Source organism: Sapajus apella, unplaced genomic scaffold (assembly GCF_009761245.1).
Source record: "Sapajus apella isolate SASKATOON/1434 unplaced genomic scaffold, GSC_monkey_1.0 scaffold23, whole genome shotgun sequence".
Classification (NCBI taxonomy): Eukaryota; Metazoa; Chordata; class Mammalia; order Primates; family Cebidae; genus Sapajus; species Sapajus apella.
Window position 1 is genome coordinate 8,065,767 of NW_022436963.1, and position 14,641 is coordinate 8,080,407.

General features: G+C 41.4%; 1 protein-coding gene and 1 long non-coding RNA gene across 8 annotated transcripts in view; both read right to left on the minus strand.

The window, feature by feature from the left end:
* The window catches only part of TASOR (transcription activation suppressor), a 69,932-nt gene extending 59,618 nt beyond the window's left edge, over positions 1 to 10,314 (minus strand). For all 7 annotated transcript variants that reach the window (XM_032290235.1, XM_032290238.1, XM_032290233.1 and 4 more), the window contains exon 1: positions 9,760 to 10,314. In XM_032290235.1, coding sequence (XP_032146126.1) covers positions 9,760 to 10,090 — 331 coding nt within the window. In that variant the 5' untranslated portion in view covers positions 10,091 to 10,314. The remainder of the gene's footprint in view (positions 1 to 9,759) is intronic.
* On the minus strand, positions 6,760 to 9,753 carry LOC116559433. Its single transcript, XR_004272454.1, has 2 exons — positions 7,532 to 9,753; positions 6,760 to 7,370 (listed from the first exon to the last, which is right to left on the minus strand). It is a non-coding gene; the product is annotated as an uncharacterized LOC116559433 (long non-coding RNA).
* Positions 10,315 to 14,641: the final 4,327 nt, after the last annotated feature.

A 14,641-nucleotide genomic window follows, 5' to 3' on the forward strand; every position in this document is an offset into this window, starting at 1 on the left:
AAAAAAAAAAAAAAAAAAAAAAAAAAAAGAAAAAAGAAAAACTAGCTAAGCATGGTGGTGCATGCCTGTAGTCCCAACTACTTGGGAAGCTGAGGCATGAGGATCTCTTGAGCCCGGAAGCTCAAGGCTACAGTGAGCCATATTCATACTACCGCACTCCAGCCTGGGAAACAGAGTGTGACCGTGTTTCAAAAAACAAAAATAAAAATAAAAAATAAAATGCTGCACCCACATGGCTTGTTGTATAATCCACAAAAGGTAGAACATTTATAACAACTTAGTAAAATGGAAACATCTGGAGCTTTGGGGTCAAACCTCGACACAAATACCAGACCTAGCATTACTGGCTTGGAGTAAGATGATGGGTAAATTAATTACTTATATAGCTCAGTTCTCTCAAATGTAAAATGGCAAACTCCAGCTACCCTAATGACCACTATATGCCACATGCCATACATGAGACAAAACATGGAAAAGGCTCTAAGCATAGCATCCAATGCATCGTTTAAGACAGTAACTTTTTATCCTCCACATACCCAACCATTCCACATCCCACTTTTTTTTTTTCAGAGTTTCACTCTTGTCGCCCAGGTTGAAGCAATTATCCTGCCTCAGCCTCTCCAGTAGCTGGGCTTATAGAAGCCTGCCAGCACATCCAGCTAATTTTTATATTTTTAGTAGATACAGAGTTTCACCATGTTGGCCAGGCTGGTCTCGAACTCCTGACCTCAGGTAATCCACCTGCCTTGGCCTCCCAAAGTGCTGGGATTACAGGAGTAAGCCATTGCGCCCAGCCCCCACTTAATTTTTAAAATATTTAAGTCAAATATCCAATTTGTTCTTTTGGATTACTGGTCTAGTAACCTCAAATTTACACCTTACGCACAAAATATTTTAATTTATTAATATGCCTTAAAGACTATACATATACATATTTCCCCAAATCAAAAAGGAACCACTTTTCATTGTAGAGAGAAGTACTTATAGAAACTATGTTATTCTTGGCTGGGCGTGGTGGCTCATACCTGTAATCCAAGCACTTTGGAGGCCAAGGCGGGCAGATCACCTGAGGTCAGGAGTTCAAGACCAGCCTGACCAACATGGTGAAACCCCGTCTCAAAAAAAAATTTTTTTAATTTAAAAAAAAAATTTAAAAAGAAACTATGTTATTCTCTATTACCTTAATTTCTTTCAAGACACTGCTTAGTAAGGGTCAACAAATGTCAGTCAAAATAGCTCACTACTGCAAACATAATGTTCCACTTGTACATACTCCTAAAGGTAACAGATGCAGCCAACTTTTGTCTTTTCTATACATGCTTATTAGACTTTAAAGAACATGTCAAATGACAGACCCGTTCATCCATTCATTTACCAAACCATGTATATATTACACAAGTATCTGTAAAAATGTAGTTTTCAATGGCACAGTGTGTACAAACAAATGGTTACCACTACTTTGGAACTGTACACTAAAAAAAATAGTCAACATACCTACAGTTATGCAATAAAAAAATAAACAGGAGTAACCTCAAACAAGTACTCAAATAGAATAAGACTACTCAACACAAAGTGCCCTATAATTAAACTTGTAGCAGATGAATATAATTCAGTAACCTATCGATTACAAGCTCCATGAGACAGAAACTGTATCTGTCTTGTTCATCACTCATCTTTCCCATATCCCAGTAGCTAGCCCTGTGAGTGCTAGCCCTAAAAATACTGAACGGCTACAAAAACAACAACAACAATAACAAAAATATTGAACAGTTGAGTGAAGAAAATGAGAAACTCTGTCAAGAGCTTTAAAAATAGTAACAAATAGGCTGGGTGCAGTGGCTCACGCCTGTAATCCTAGCACTCTGGGAGGCGGAGGCGGGTGGATCACCTGAGGTCGGAAAGTTCAAGACCAGCCTGATCGACATGGTGAAACCCCGTCCTTAAAAAAAAAATCAACAAATATATTCTACTACTAAATGATTGCTGTTTAAAATTAAGACTCATTCACAAATTCAACAATTCAGTAACATACAAAACACAAATGAAAGCTCAGAAAAGAGGGCAGGAGACATACGTTGTCTTAATTCAAACCTGTGTTACAGAATGTAGGACAAAAACATCTTATCTTTATGATAATTGTCCCCAATTAAATTGTGAAGAACTTAGCAAAGAAAGCAGCATGTGGAGGTCTTTATAGGCTTTCACATTCAAAGTGGGCCAAGCATGATTTTAAAACTTGAGTTTTACACACAATTTTGTTTCTAAACTAACAAAATGACTTCAGGTATCTAAAATGTACACAAAAAATGTATCACATGGCTTCCAATTTCTATGAAATTGTAGTCTACATAAGAGAAATTTTCATTAGTTAAGCTACCCCAACACAATTTCTGCCATTAATCTAAAGTAAGAAATTACTCAAATCATAAATCTGCATAAAAGTTCACATACAAATTATTCTCAAAGTATTTAACATTACCAGTTCACTCTAAAGCAATGTCCAAGAGTAATATCCAATGTACTAAAGACGACAGCTAGTAGGAAAACTTCCTGCAAATGAAAACGCATTTGAGTTGTAACAATAAATATCTGTGTCCTAATAACTTTGTATTGCAAATGCCTCAGTGGCTTCATTAGTTAGGCCAGTTATAATTTCTCACTTTTTCTGGTGATAATTTCTACAATAATAAAATTATGCTATAATGATTTTTAAGGATTTCAAGTCAACTTGCTGGAAAACTTAAGTTCCTGTTCTCAATGTACATTCTCTGGTAGTCTATTTTATGTCCTCAGAGGTCGCTTAACATTACATGCATCTTGATCAGTGTATCCTGTCACTCCTTTTAAAGAAAACATAAGTAAAAAATCTTAATTATGGGTCACTATTTGAGGTAGTAATAATAAAACAACCCTGTGTGTATCCAAATAGGGAAAGCATTACATTTATGAATCATCCATTTCACTAAGGGACTCAGTATTCAACACACTGTTCTCTAGACTCTGACAGTTATCGTGTAACCATTAGTGGTTAAGTACCACCTTCAATACTGTACTAAGAGCTTTACACGTATCATCTCAATCACCCAAACGACCCTATGAAGTTCAATATGCCCATTTCTCAACTGCAACTGAAACAAGTGGCAGTTGAGTTGGTCCAAGGTTGCAGGGTTAATCAATGAATCAAGCTGCTGGGATTTAAATTCAAGCGATCAGGCTCCCTATCTCATATCCTGAAATATAAGATGTGGGTGTGTATAAGATGTACAATGTCCAATCACGTCGAGCTGTAAAAAAAATCACTGCTTCCTCATTTTATAAACTAGAAATCATATAGAAAACTTAGGCACAAGGAGGGGTGAAGCAGCCCAGGTTGGAAACGGAGCAGGTCAAAACTCCCATGATCAGTAGTGGGATCACACCTGTGAATAGCCACTGCACTCCAGCCTGGGCAACATAGCAAGACCCCCATCCCTTCTGGGGAAAAAAAAAAACAACAAAAAAAAAACAACTTAGGCACAGTAAGTTAGCTATAAAAGAACAAAGAGGCCAGGCGCAGTAGCTCACACGCCTACAATCCCAGCACTTTGGGAGGCCAAGACAGACAGATCACAAGGTCAGGAGATCAAGACCATGCTGGCCAACATGGTGAAGCCCAGTCTCTACTCAAAATATAAAAATTCGCTGGGCATGGTAGCACAGGCCTATAGTCCCAGCTACTCGGGAGGCTGAGGCAGGAGAATGGCTTGAACCAGAGGTTGCAGTGAGCCGAGATCACGCCACTATACTCCAGCTTAGGCAACAGAGATTATGCCTCAAAAAAAAGAAAAAAAAGAATTTGGTTCTAAGACTGCTCTTTCTATACCCTCTAATGTCTTCTCCCAAATCTTAATTTTTTCTGATTTTAATTTTCCTGCAGAGATACTAGGGCCAAGAGTCCTAACAACCTCTTTTTTAAAAAAAGGTTAATAGTAGCAAAAGTTCTTTCACACATTAATGTGTAATTTTGCTTATTTAATAAATTTCCATTAAATGCCTGTCAGAAAAACAGCTGAGCTGACTACTAATCATAAAAGGTTTCCCTATTGACAAGTTATTTATAGATGCATTTTACAAGACTGAGAAACACAGATTTAGAAGGGCACTTGGAGATTTATAATTCAAATGAAGAAACTGACAGTACCATAGAATAGCAACTAGAATTCACATTTCCTGACTCTTAGCCATACTATCATCAAATATTTTTTATTAGATTATACAAAACATACTCAAGATTTGAAGGTCGTATTTAGGCAGTAGGCAGAGATACAATTTAAGTAATCAAGCAGTAGCTTTGTTTCTTAAGCAAAAGAACATCTTCACCAGGCGCGGTGGCTCACACCTGTAATCCCAGCACTTTGGGAGGCCAAGGCAGGCAGATCATGAGGTCAAGAGATCAAGACCATCCTAGCCAACAGAGAAACTCCCGTCTCTACTTAAAAAAATATAAAATGTGGTGGCACGTGTCTGTATTTGCAGCTACTCAGGAGGCTAACGCAGGAGGATCACTTGAACCCAAGAGGGGGAAGTTGCAGTGAGCCAAAATCCCACCACTGCACTCCAGAAAAAAAAAGGAACATCTTCGTCAATTAGTTTTACCAATTTGTTTACTTTTAACGCAGATATTTTTGTATTTATGTATTGCAAAAAATATCAAAAATACATAACTTCTGTGTATCTATGTATATACACACACACAAGCTAAACCTAAAAGATGGACCACTCCTATCAAAACATACAAATGGGGCTGAGCACACTGGCTCACGTCTATAAACCCGACACTTTGGGAGGCCAAGGTGGGCAGATCACTTGAGGTCAGGAGTTCCAGCATGGCCAACATAGTGAAACCCTATCTCTACTGAGAATACAAAAATTAGCTGCGAGTGGTGACGGACACCTGTAATCCAAGCTACTCAGGAGAGGCTGAGGAAGGAGAAGGCTTTGAACCCAGGACGCAGAGATTGCAGTGAGCAGGGATTACAACACTGCACTCTAGCCTAAGCGACAGAGTGAGACTCCGTCGGCCGGGCGCGGTGGCTCAAGCCTGTAATCCCAGCACTTTGGGAGGCCGAGGCGGGTGGATCACGAGGTCAAGAGATCGAGACCATCCTGGTCAACATGGTGAAACCCCGTCTCTACTAAAACTACAAAAAATTAGCTGGGCATGGTGGCGCGTGCCTGTAATCCCAGCTACTCAGGAGGCTGAGGCAGGAGAATTGCCTGAACCCAGGAGGCGGAGGTTGCGGTGAGCCGAGATCGCGCCATTGCACTCCAGCCTGGGTAACAAGAGCAAAACTCCGTCTCAGAAGAAAAAAAAAAAAAAAGAGACTCCGTCTCCATAAAAAAAAAAAAAAACCACAAACGGGTAATATGAAGTCTAAATAAACAGCTGTCTGATTTAAAGTAACTAATTCATGGAAGACGACGAAATAATTATCAAGAAGCAGCTGGGGATCTGAAATTCTCTCTGAATTCATAGCTGATGTCTACTGGTATTAATGATTATAATACAACCACTCTCCATCCATTTGTTCTTCACAGTTAAGATCTTTTTTAAAAACCACTTTTCTTCAGTCTAAAAAAGATTAGCACAGACAATAGGAATGGGTGCTTCATTGCTAAATCAACAAGGCTGAACATAATGCATAGTTAAGAATGAATATGCTGGCAGGAATCAAGAGCGTACAAATATGAAACAATGATCTTTGGACTGAGGATAGGACAAAGTAAATTTTACCTCCATTGCTTTGCTATTATGTACAGAGAGATCTATTGTTCTCAGAACCCACTCATCTATACACAACTAATGACATACAACGGATATTTCCTTAAGAATGAGACTTGGCTCCAATAGCTTCAAAAAGATAAGTGCAAATTTTGTTGGGGAAGATGGAGGTTAGGAAAATTAGTAATTACTTCTGGACTAAACTAGTTTGGAAACTTACTGTATGAGAGCAACTAATTTTTGAGACTCCCTTGTACGCTACAAAAACATTATTTTCCAGAAAGTGAATCATAACTACTCCATTTCCCAAGAACTTTGGAGGGAAAAATTACATCAAATGCAATTACCAATTTACTTTTGATGACTTACTAGATTTAAACAAAGCAATAGTGAAACATCTACCAACAAAATGCAATTCTACAATTTGGTTAAATGTAAGAATTGGTCAGGTGCGGTGGCTCACACCTGTAATCCCAGCAGTTTGGGAGGCCAGCAGGCATATCACAAGGTCAGGAGTTCAAGACCAGACTGGCCAACATGGTTAAACTTTTCAGTATCAAAGGTTCTGTTGCATTCATATTTTAATATGGTAGACCTTTTCTTGTGACTGCTTTTCTCATGAAAAGACCAGGCTGGCGAACATGGTGAAACCCCGTCTCTACTAAAAATACAAAAAAAAGCTGGGCATGGTGGCGGGCGCCTGTAATCCCAGCTACTTGGGAGGCTGAGACAGGAGAAACGTTTGAACCCAGGAGACGGAGGTTGCAGAGTGCCGAGATTGTGCCAGTGCACTCCAGCCTGGGTGACAGGGTGAGGCTGCCTCAAAAAAAAATCATGCCTCAGCCAATAAATAATACAACATACATCAAAAACAGTAAAAATTTATACCTTTGCAGATAGTCAATCTATCAGCACCAATCAAATGTCGATAGTGAACAAAATTTCTGAATGTCAAAATTCCCCAAGGATGAAAATGTACTAAATATTTCTATATTTAATGGTGGGGGGAGACAGTTTTTGTTACAAACGGTTCAGGTCAAAAGCAGCTAACTTAAATCCTTAGGTTACAAAAAAAAAAAGAAAAATCTTGCTACCCAGTTTGAACAGAAGTAAGAAGTACTCCACACCTATCTTCAAATTCCAACTCCACCACTTATTAGCTGTGTGACCTTGGGCAAGTTACCTAACTTCTCAGTACTTTAGCCTCCTCATCTGTAAAATGGGAATAGTACCTACCACAAAACACTGCTGAGATTTAGTCAATGTATATAAACTGCTTAGAACAATGCCCACAACTTATTAGATACTATACAAGTGTTTGCCAATATTATTACTAAATTACAATTGCAGTTATTTTGGATGTCATACTATTGACAAGCCCAAAAAAGGAACTGAGTCAACAAGTTACAATTGTATAGCAGTGACCTTTAAGGCATTAAAGCAGTCAAGTCCTAATCTTGAATTTCATGGGAAAAGCAGTCACAAGGTCTGCCATATTAAAATATGAATGCAACAGAACCTTGATACTGAAAAGTTCAAGCAGACATACCTATTGAAAACCATCTAATATTCATGATAAAAAGACTTAGATGACCACAACTAATAAAACCTAGCCAAATCCTCGGCCCGGCGCGGTGGCTCACACCTGTAATCCAAGCACTTTGGAGGCCAAGGCGGGCGGATCACCTGAGATCGGGAGTTCACGACCAGCCTGACCAACATGGTGAAACCCTGTCTTTTAAAAAAAAAAAAAAAAAAAAAAAAAAAAACCTAGCCAAATTCTATACAAAGTGATACCTTTACCTTTAGAGCCTTCCAAGAGAAGATGTTGGGGTGAAGAGTGAAACTTGCAGCTTATTAGTTTATGATGTAATTTTTTAAAAATAAAGTTGAATTTATGTATTAAATTCTACCAAGCACTAACTCCTCTCAGCTTGAACAGGATAAAATTCATAGTGGTAAAATAGCTGCTTATTTAATTTTTTAAGGTTCTACTTAAGTCGCTACTTTACTATTTGAACAGCTGGTGATCAGGGCATAAATATTTACACAAGTTAAAAATTGCTCATTTTCACTAAACATGAAAAAGTCCACTGTGATATATTTTCCCTATTCACAACTTTTGTCTCTAAGTAAAAACGGAAAATACAAGTTTTACCCAACAGGTACAAGACTATGGGGGAAAAAGCTAGGTTTATATTTCCTAATCTCTCAATTATTTCCACGTTTAGTGTGTTCATCTCAAGTCTATTTTACAGCAATCTCTGGATTTATCTAACGAAAAAAAAAAAAAACACACACACACAATGCCTTTCCAGTTCCTACTGCCTTCCCACATTTCAAACCAAATTTTAAGGATTTCTTGGCCAATTTTCTGGTACTAACATACAGAAAAAAAGTGTATCATGGTTTGTCCATATTCTTAGGCACTTAAAACTTTAAAGAAAAAAAAAAAAAAGACTTCAAGCGGCTTTTATTGCGCTGTGAACAAAAAAATAGTTCGACTTCCTACCTCATAACCAGAGCCCATTTAAATGTGCTTCCAACCTATTCTCTACCAATTGATAATTTATGCTGGGAACTTCTCTCATACAGACTATAATCATACATCTCAAATCTTAACTAAATACACCAAAAGAACTGACAGTCTTGACCTTTAAAAGTATCTTTCTGAACCCCATATTAACTCAAAAGATATTTCTAGAAACAGTCCTCATGCTAACTTCCAAAGGTTAACTTCATCTTTGTCAACATGGTTTCTCACACCAAGTATTTTCTTGGCTTTGTCATCCAAACAGAAATGAACTTTATTTGTAACTTTCCGATAAAAGGCTCAAACAATTCCAGTAGTGCAAGTGGAACTGGTTATGCTTATAGAAAGTCAGTATAATGCTACAGCCAAGATTCTATAATCAAGAAATGAAAAAGCTTTCCGTAGGCGGAAAAAAATCCTATTATTTTCCAAAGTAAATAATGAAAAACCTAACCACACAGTAGGGCAAAAAGGTAGTCTAAATCCAGAATATCCAAAATTTACTGGACAGTTAAAAAATAATACCCCAATAACAAAAAACGATACTAATTTTGATCTTCATTTAGAAATTTTGACTCCATATTAATATGGCATTAAGATTTTTTAAAAGTACATATAATTAATGTAATTGTTCCCACATGGGTTCCAAAAACTAAGAGTGTACTTTTTTTAAATCTGAAGTTCTACCATCTAGAAGACCAACTTGGTGACTCTTGGGGATAAGGTAACTTCTCATTAGTTTTCCATCGGGAAATTACTGCACCAAGAACCTACCTTGCCATTCTTTTCAAATATAAGAAAAACCATATTAAGTTCGGACTTAAAAAGAGAGATCTATTTAATCTAACGCTTCAATAACAAGGGGGAAAAATCTACATGGAAATGAAGTGTGATGGAAAATAGCAGTGTGCATGGATCACATCTACTAATGAAGATTTCTAAATAAGGGAGGACGCTGACATCAAGCACATTTCAAGTAGACACACACAGCTGAAGAATTTCGACGGGGAGAAGCACTTGTGGTCCTCAAAAGGCAATGGCCTCGGAGAAAGCCCCAGAATCCATGGCCAAGGGCTATTTCCATAGCGAGACTTCTCAGAAGCATCCTTAGGACACAACGGTTTCTCTGCCTTCGGGGATTGGGAGGGAGGGGCGCCGAGCACCATCTTTCCTCTCTGGGAGTGCAGCCTTACGGACAGGCTTCAAACCTGAGCTACTTCCAACTTCCACGGGGAGGGGGAGCAGGGGAGCGTGGTTCCTCCGCCTTCTCTTGCACCAAGCGCGGCAGCTGGGCGGCCGTGGCAGTGAGGGGAGAGGCGGCCGGCGCTGCATGCGTGTTTACGTGTCTCGGATGGGTGTGGGAAGAGGACATAGAAAGGTTCTAATGAAAAGATGGAAGTGGGAGGGGGAGAGAGAGAGAGAGAGACAGAGAGACAGAGGGGTTGAGGAGAAGGGGAGGCACCACCTTTCTTTTCTCTGCTCTTCCTGGGGATCTGAAAACTCCTCCTAACAGGCCTTTCGGGCTCTTCGGGGCCTCTGGGCAGGGCGGCCGCGCCCGCCTCAGAGGATTCCTGAGGCTGCTCGTGGCTGAGGCTCTGAGCGGCCTCGGCCCCCGCGGTCTCCTCAGGCCCAGCGCCGCCGCCAGGTTCCGCGATGCTGAGGCCGCCGCCGCCGCCATTTTGTGGGGAGGACTCAAGCTCCGGAAGCGCCTGCTTCATCTCGTCGTCTCCGCGGCCGCCACTTTCCCAGCTCGAGTCCGTCGGCGGAGAGGCCTCAGTCTCCAGAGCAGTCGCCATCCCGCCGGCGTGAGGAGCTCCGGGAAGCTTCTGCCCACAAGGTCGACGAATGTGGGGGGAAGGGGCGGCGGGCCCGTCTCGCCGCAGAGCTGCTCTCAGCCCACCCACCCCCTTCCCCCCGTGGCCTCCGGCTGCGCTCCCGACACTGCAGCCTCTTGGGGGCTCCGAAGCGGGCACCCCAACCGTGCTGCCCGGTCCTCGGAGCCGCTCCTCGCTGGGGCAGTTCTTCTGCCTTCCCCCGCCACTCAACGTGCGCGCGTCGGGGCCGAAAGGGGGCGGGGCTACCGTGGGCCTTTCCACCAATGGGAGCGCGGCACCCGCCTCCGCGAGTGCGGATATACCGCGCCGGGGGGCGGGGTTTGGGGCTCCCGAGCCCGCCAAAAGGGGCGACCGCAACGCTTGACGAGGGCTTCGACGCCGCGGCAACGGCCTGTGGAATGCGTGGGCTCTGTGGCGATAACGCGAGTTCCCGGGCCGCACTGGGCCCGCGCTGCAGGCGAGGGAGAAGGGCTTGGCCTCATCCTCGGAGCACAGGCGTCGCCCATTTGTGGATCAGATCCTTACCCCTCCGCGCACGAGCTATCTCGGCCCAAACGGGCTACAGAGCAGTGGATTCAGGACGATCTCGGTTTTATGAACGATTTGCATGTGTACAAAGACCTAGGAAGGAGATAAGAGAATGGGCTACGCCAAAATAGCCTGAAAACCTCCGCGGCCTCTGCGACCTGCTACTCTCAACAGATCTTGAATCTTTATGATACATTACTCGCCCCAGGCCTTCTCTTTATCTCAAAGGGTGTGACCCAGAGTCACAGCTCGGTATGTCACAGCTCCATCAGACTCTATACCTGAGATACTCATGGGACTTCACAACCTAGTGTTAACAGGATTTGGTTCTCAGTTTGAGAGGAGGAGGCTGTTAGCTCTTAACATTATTTAAGTACTTTTCCATTTGGTCCCCTCCCCCTGTTTTCCTATAGTAAATGTATGGCAAAGAAAAAATAAACTTTTACGATAACATTAAAAATTGTAAAGCAGGTGGTCGCCCTTCCATAAAGGCAACAGCTTGATAGTTAAGTGAAGAGCCCTTTACATAGTAGTTTCTACCTTGTCAATATAAGAAAAATACGGTTTTTCTTATATTTGAAAAGAATGGCAAGGTATGTTCTTGGTGCATAACTTGTCAGTATTAACTATCACGGGTTATCGTGAATACAGCCAATATTAGTGCTTTCTATGTGCTACACACTGACTGGACAAGTGATTTACGTGCATTATGTCCATTTAATCCTCACAGCAACAGATATGAGGGAGATCGTTCGCACAATTTAAGCATTGCAAGACATTGAACAAATTTACGGTAACAAAATCAAGATTTGAATTCAGGTCTATTTAACTCCTCCAGTAAGTACTTAAGCACTGCACACTGCCTGCCTCTCTAAGACTTAATTTTCACAGCAGCTGTGCACTTTTATTCATCTTTATGGATGAAACAACAGAGAGCTGACATTTTGTTGAGGTTTGCCAAGGAGCAGGAGCAGGTTTAATACCCAGATCTCTACTTCCAAACTCTATCTCCCAAGGAGTTTACTGACCAAATTATCGTCATAATAAAGCCCCATGCTTAAAGAGCATTCCCAAGGGCAACAGCAAAGTTGGATTTCTTTGTCCACTGATAAACATCACTGTTTAACAGCTGATATGAAAAAAACTAATCATGAATTGCCCAACCTATTGGAATCAATTTAGTAAATCATACAAGAGTGAGGGTAAATCCATTATTAGTAAATAGTTTAAAAACACATTTTATGGGAGAGAACTGGCATAAAGAAAAACGAAGAAAAGAAAAAAAAAACACACACACACGTTTTAGGCCAGGCTCACACCTGTAATCCCCAGTACTTTGGGAGGTCAAATCAGGCAGATCACCTAAGGTCAGGGGTTTGAGACCAGCCTGGCCAACAGGGTAAAACCCCATCTCTACTAAAAATACAAAAATTACCCAGACGTGGTAGCACATGCCCGTAATCCCAGCTACTTGGGAGGCTGAGGCATAAGAATTGCTTGCACCCAGGAGGCAAAGGTTGCACTGAGCTGAGACTGCACCATTGCACTCCAGCCTGGGCTGAGACTGTCTCAAAACACAGACACATTTTAAAATATGCTTAAATGAAAAACTGAGGTGTAGGTTGAGGGGGGAAATGCTATATTAAGCAATTTTTTTAATTGGGGGAGGGGCTTTACTTGATTTAAAAGACAGTACAGAAGATCAAAAACTCATATTGCAGTCCCCAAATGGTAACTTTCTTTTTTATTGATTCATTGAAGGCATACCTAAAAGCTCATTTTTATCAAATTCAAAAATAAGGCCTAATTGTGACCAGGTGTTATGGCTCACGTCAAAATCCCACTTTGGGAGGTGGAGGCAGGAAGCCCACTTGAGCCCAGGAGTTCATGATGAGCCTGGGCAATATAGTGAGAACCTGTCTTTATTTAAAAAAAAAAAAAAAAACAAAACCTAATTGCATACTAATACCGCTACTCATCCACTCAAGAAAAGGCCAACTGCACTTGGAAGCTCCTAGGCTATGCATAAGGCAACCGCAGGTTGTTAGTAAAGAGCACCTCAAACTAAGGCTAGACAGAACCATTAGCCCTCCACAGAGGTTGAATCTTAAATTTTGTGAGGATAAAAATTGTTTCCCATTCCAATTGACATTTATTAAAAGAAATTTGGCTGGGTGTGGTGGCTGACACCTGCAATCCCAGCACTTTGGGAGCAGGAGGATCACTTCAGCTTAGGAGTTCAAGACCAGCTTTTGCAACATAGTGAGACTCTGTCTCTGTTTAAAAATAATAATCCCAGGGCTGGGCGCGGTGGCTCAAGCCTGTAATCCCAGCACTTTGGGAGGCCGAGGCGGGTGGATCACGAGGTCAAGAGATCGAGACCATCCTGGTCAGCATGGTGAAACCCTGTCTCTACTAAAAATACAAAAAATTAGCTGGGCATGGTGGCGTGTGCCTGTAATCCCAGCTACTCAGGAGGCTGAGGCAGGAGAATTGCCTGAACCCAGGAGGCGGAGGTTGCGGTGAGCCGAGATCGTGCCATTGCACTCCAGCCTGGGTAACAAGAGCGAAACTCTGTCTCAAAAAAAAAAAAAATAAATAATAATAATAATAATAATAACAATCCCAGCACTTTGGGAGGCTGAGGCGGGTGGATCATTTGAGTTCAGGAGTTCGAGACCAGCCTGGCCAACATGGTAAAAGCCTGTCTCTACTAAAAATACAAAAATTAGCTGGGCCTGGTGGTGGGTGCCTGTAATCCCAGCTACTTGGGAGGCTTAAGCAAGAGAATCACTTGAACCCAGGAGGCAGAGGTTGCATTGAGCTGAGATTGTGCCACTGTGCTCCAGCCTGGGCAACAGAGCGAGACTTCATTTCAAAAATAGTAATAATAAAAGAAAAAATTGCCGGGCGCTGTGGTTCACACCTGTAATCCTAGCACTTTGGGAGGCCGAGGTGGGTGGATCACCTGAGGTCAGGAGTTCAAGACCAGCCTGGCTATCATGGTGAAACTCCATCTTAAAAAAAAAAAAAAGAAATTTAAAAAATAAAAGAAAAAAATTTAGTGAAATCAGATTTTCTATATTATACTTTACAAGGTATAAAAAACTTGGGAAGCTATAAAATATAATTTTAAATGCATATTCATTTACTATAGATAGCAAAAAAAAAAATTCAGTTCAGCTGGAGAACATTACTAACATTCTCTATTAGAAATATTTTTAGGCCGGGTGTGGTGGCTCTGGCCTGTAGTCCCAGCACTTTGAAAGGCCGAGGCAGGTGGATCATGAGGTCAGGAGTTCAAGACCAGCCTGGCCAATATGGCGAAACCCTGTCTCTACTAAAAATACAAAAATTAGCCAGGCATAGTAGGCTGTTCCTGTAGTCCCAGCTACTCCAGAGGCTGAGGCAGAAGAATCGCTTTAACCCAGGAGGCGGAGGTTACAGTGAGCCAAGATCATGCCACTGCACTCTAGCCTGGGTGACAGAGCAAGACTCCATCTTATTAAAAAAAAAAAAAAGAAAAAAAAAAGAAATATTTTTTAGTTACTGGAGACTAAGCACTACTAAGGATGTAATTTTGAAGCAAATAGACATTCACCTTCTTCAAATTTGCTGTTTAGTCGGGACTGCATCTGAAACTAGGATCTGTGGTGATGGCTATGCTGAGACCTAAAGGTAAAGTAAGGAGTCAGACACATGAGGGGCAGAAAAGGGGTATAAATTTGCTGAATCCCACCTATTTCAGGAAAACTAACACAGTGAGATACAGAGGATATTCATCTATGTGTTCATATATGTGTATATAGCTATCCATGAGTGGTATGAGTACCACAGATGTACATGGTTCTGAAGCAAGAGCTACCAAAAGTTTACACTTTCAAGTATAAAGCCTATAGTTGTCTCCTGCTATCAGTAGTAGACAAAGCAGCAGCACAAGGAATATTAGAGAACGGTATAAAATAGTGTAAAATTGGCCGGGCG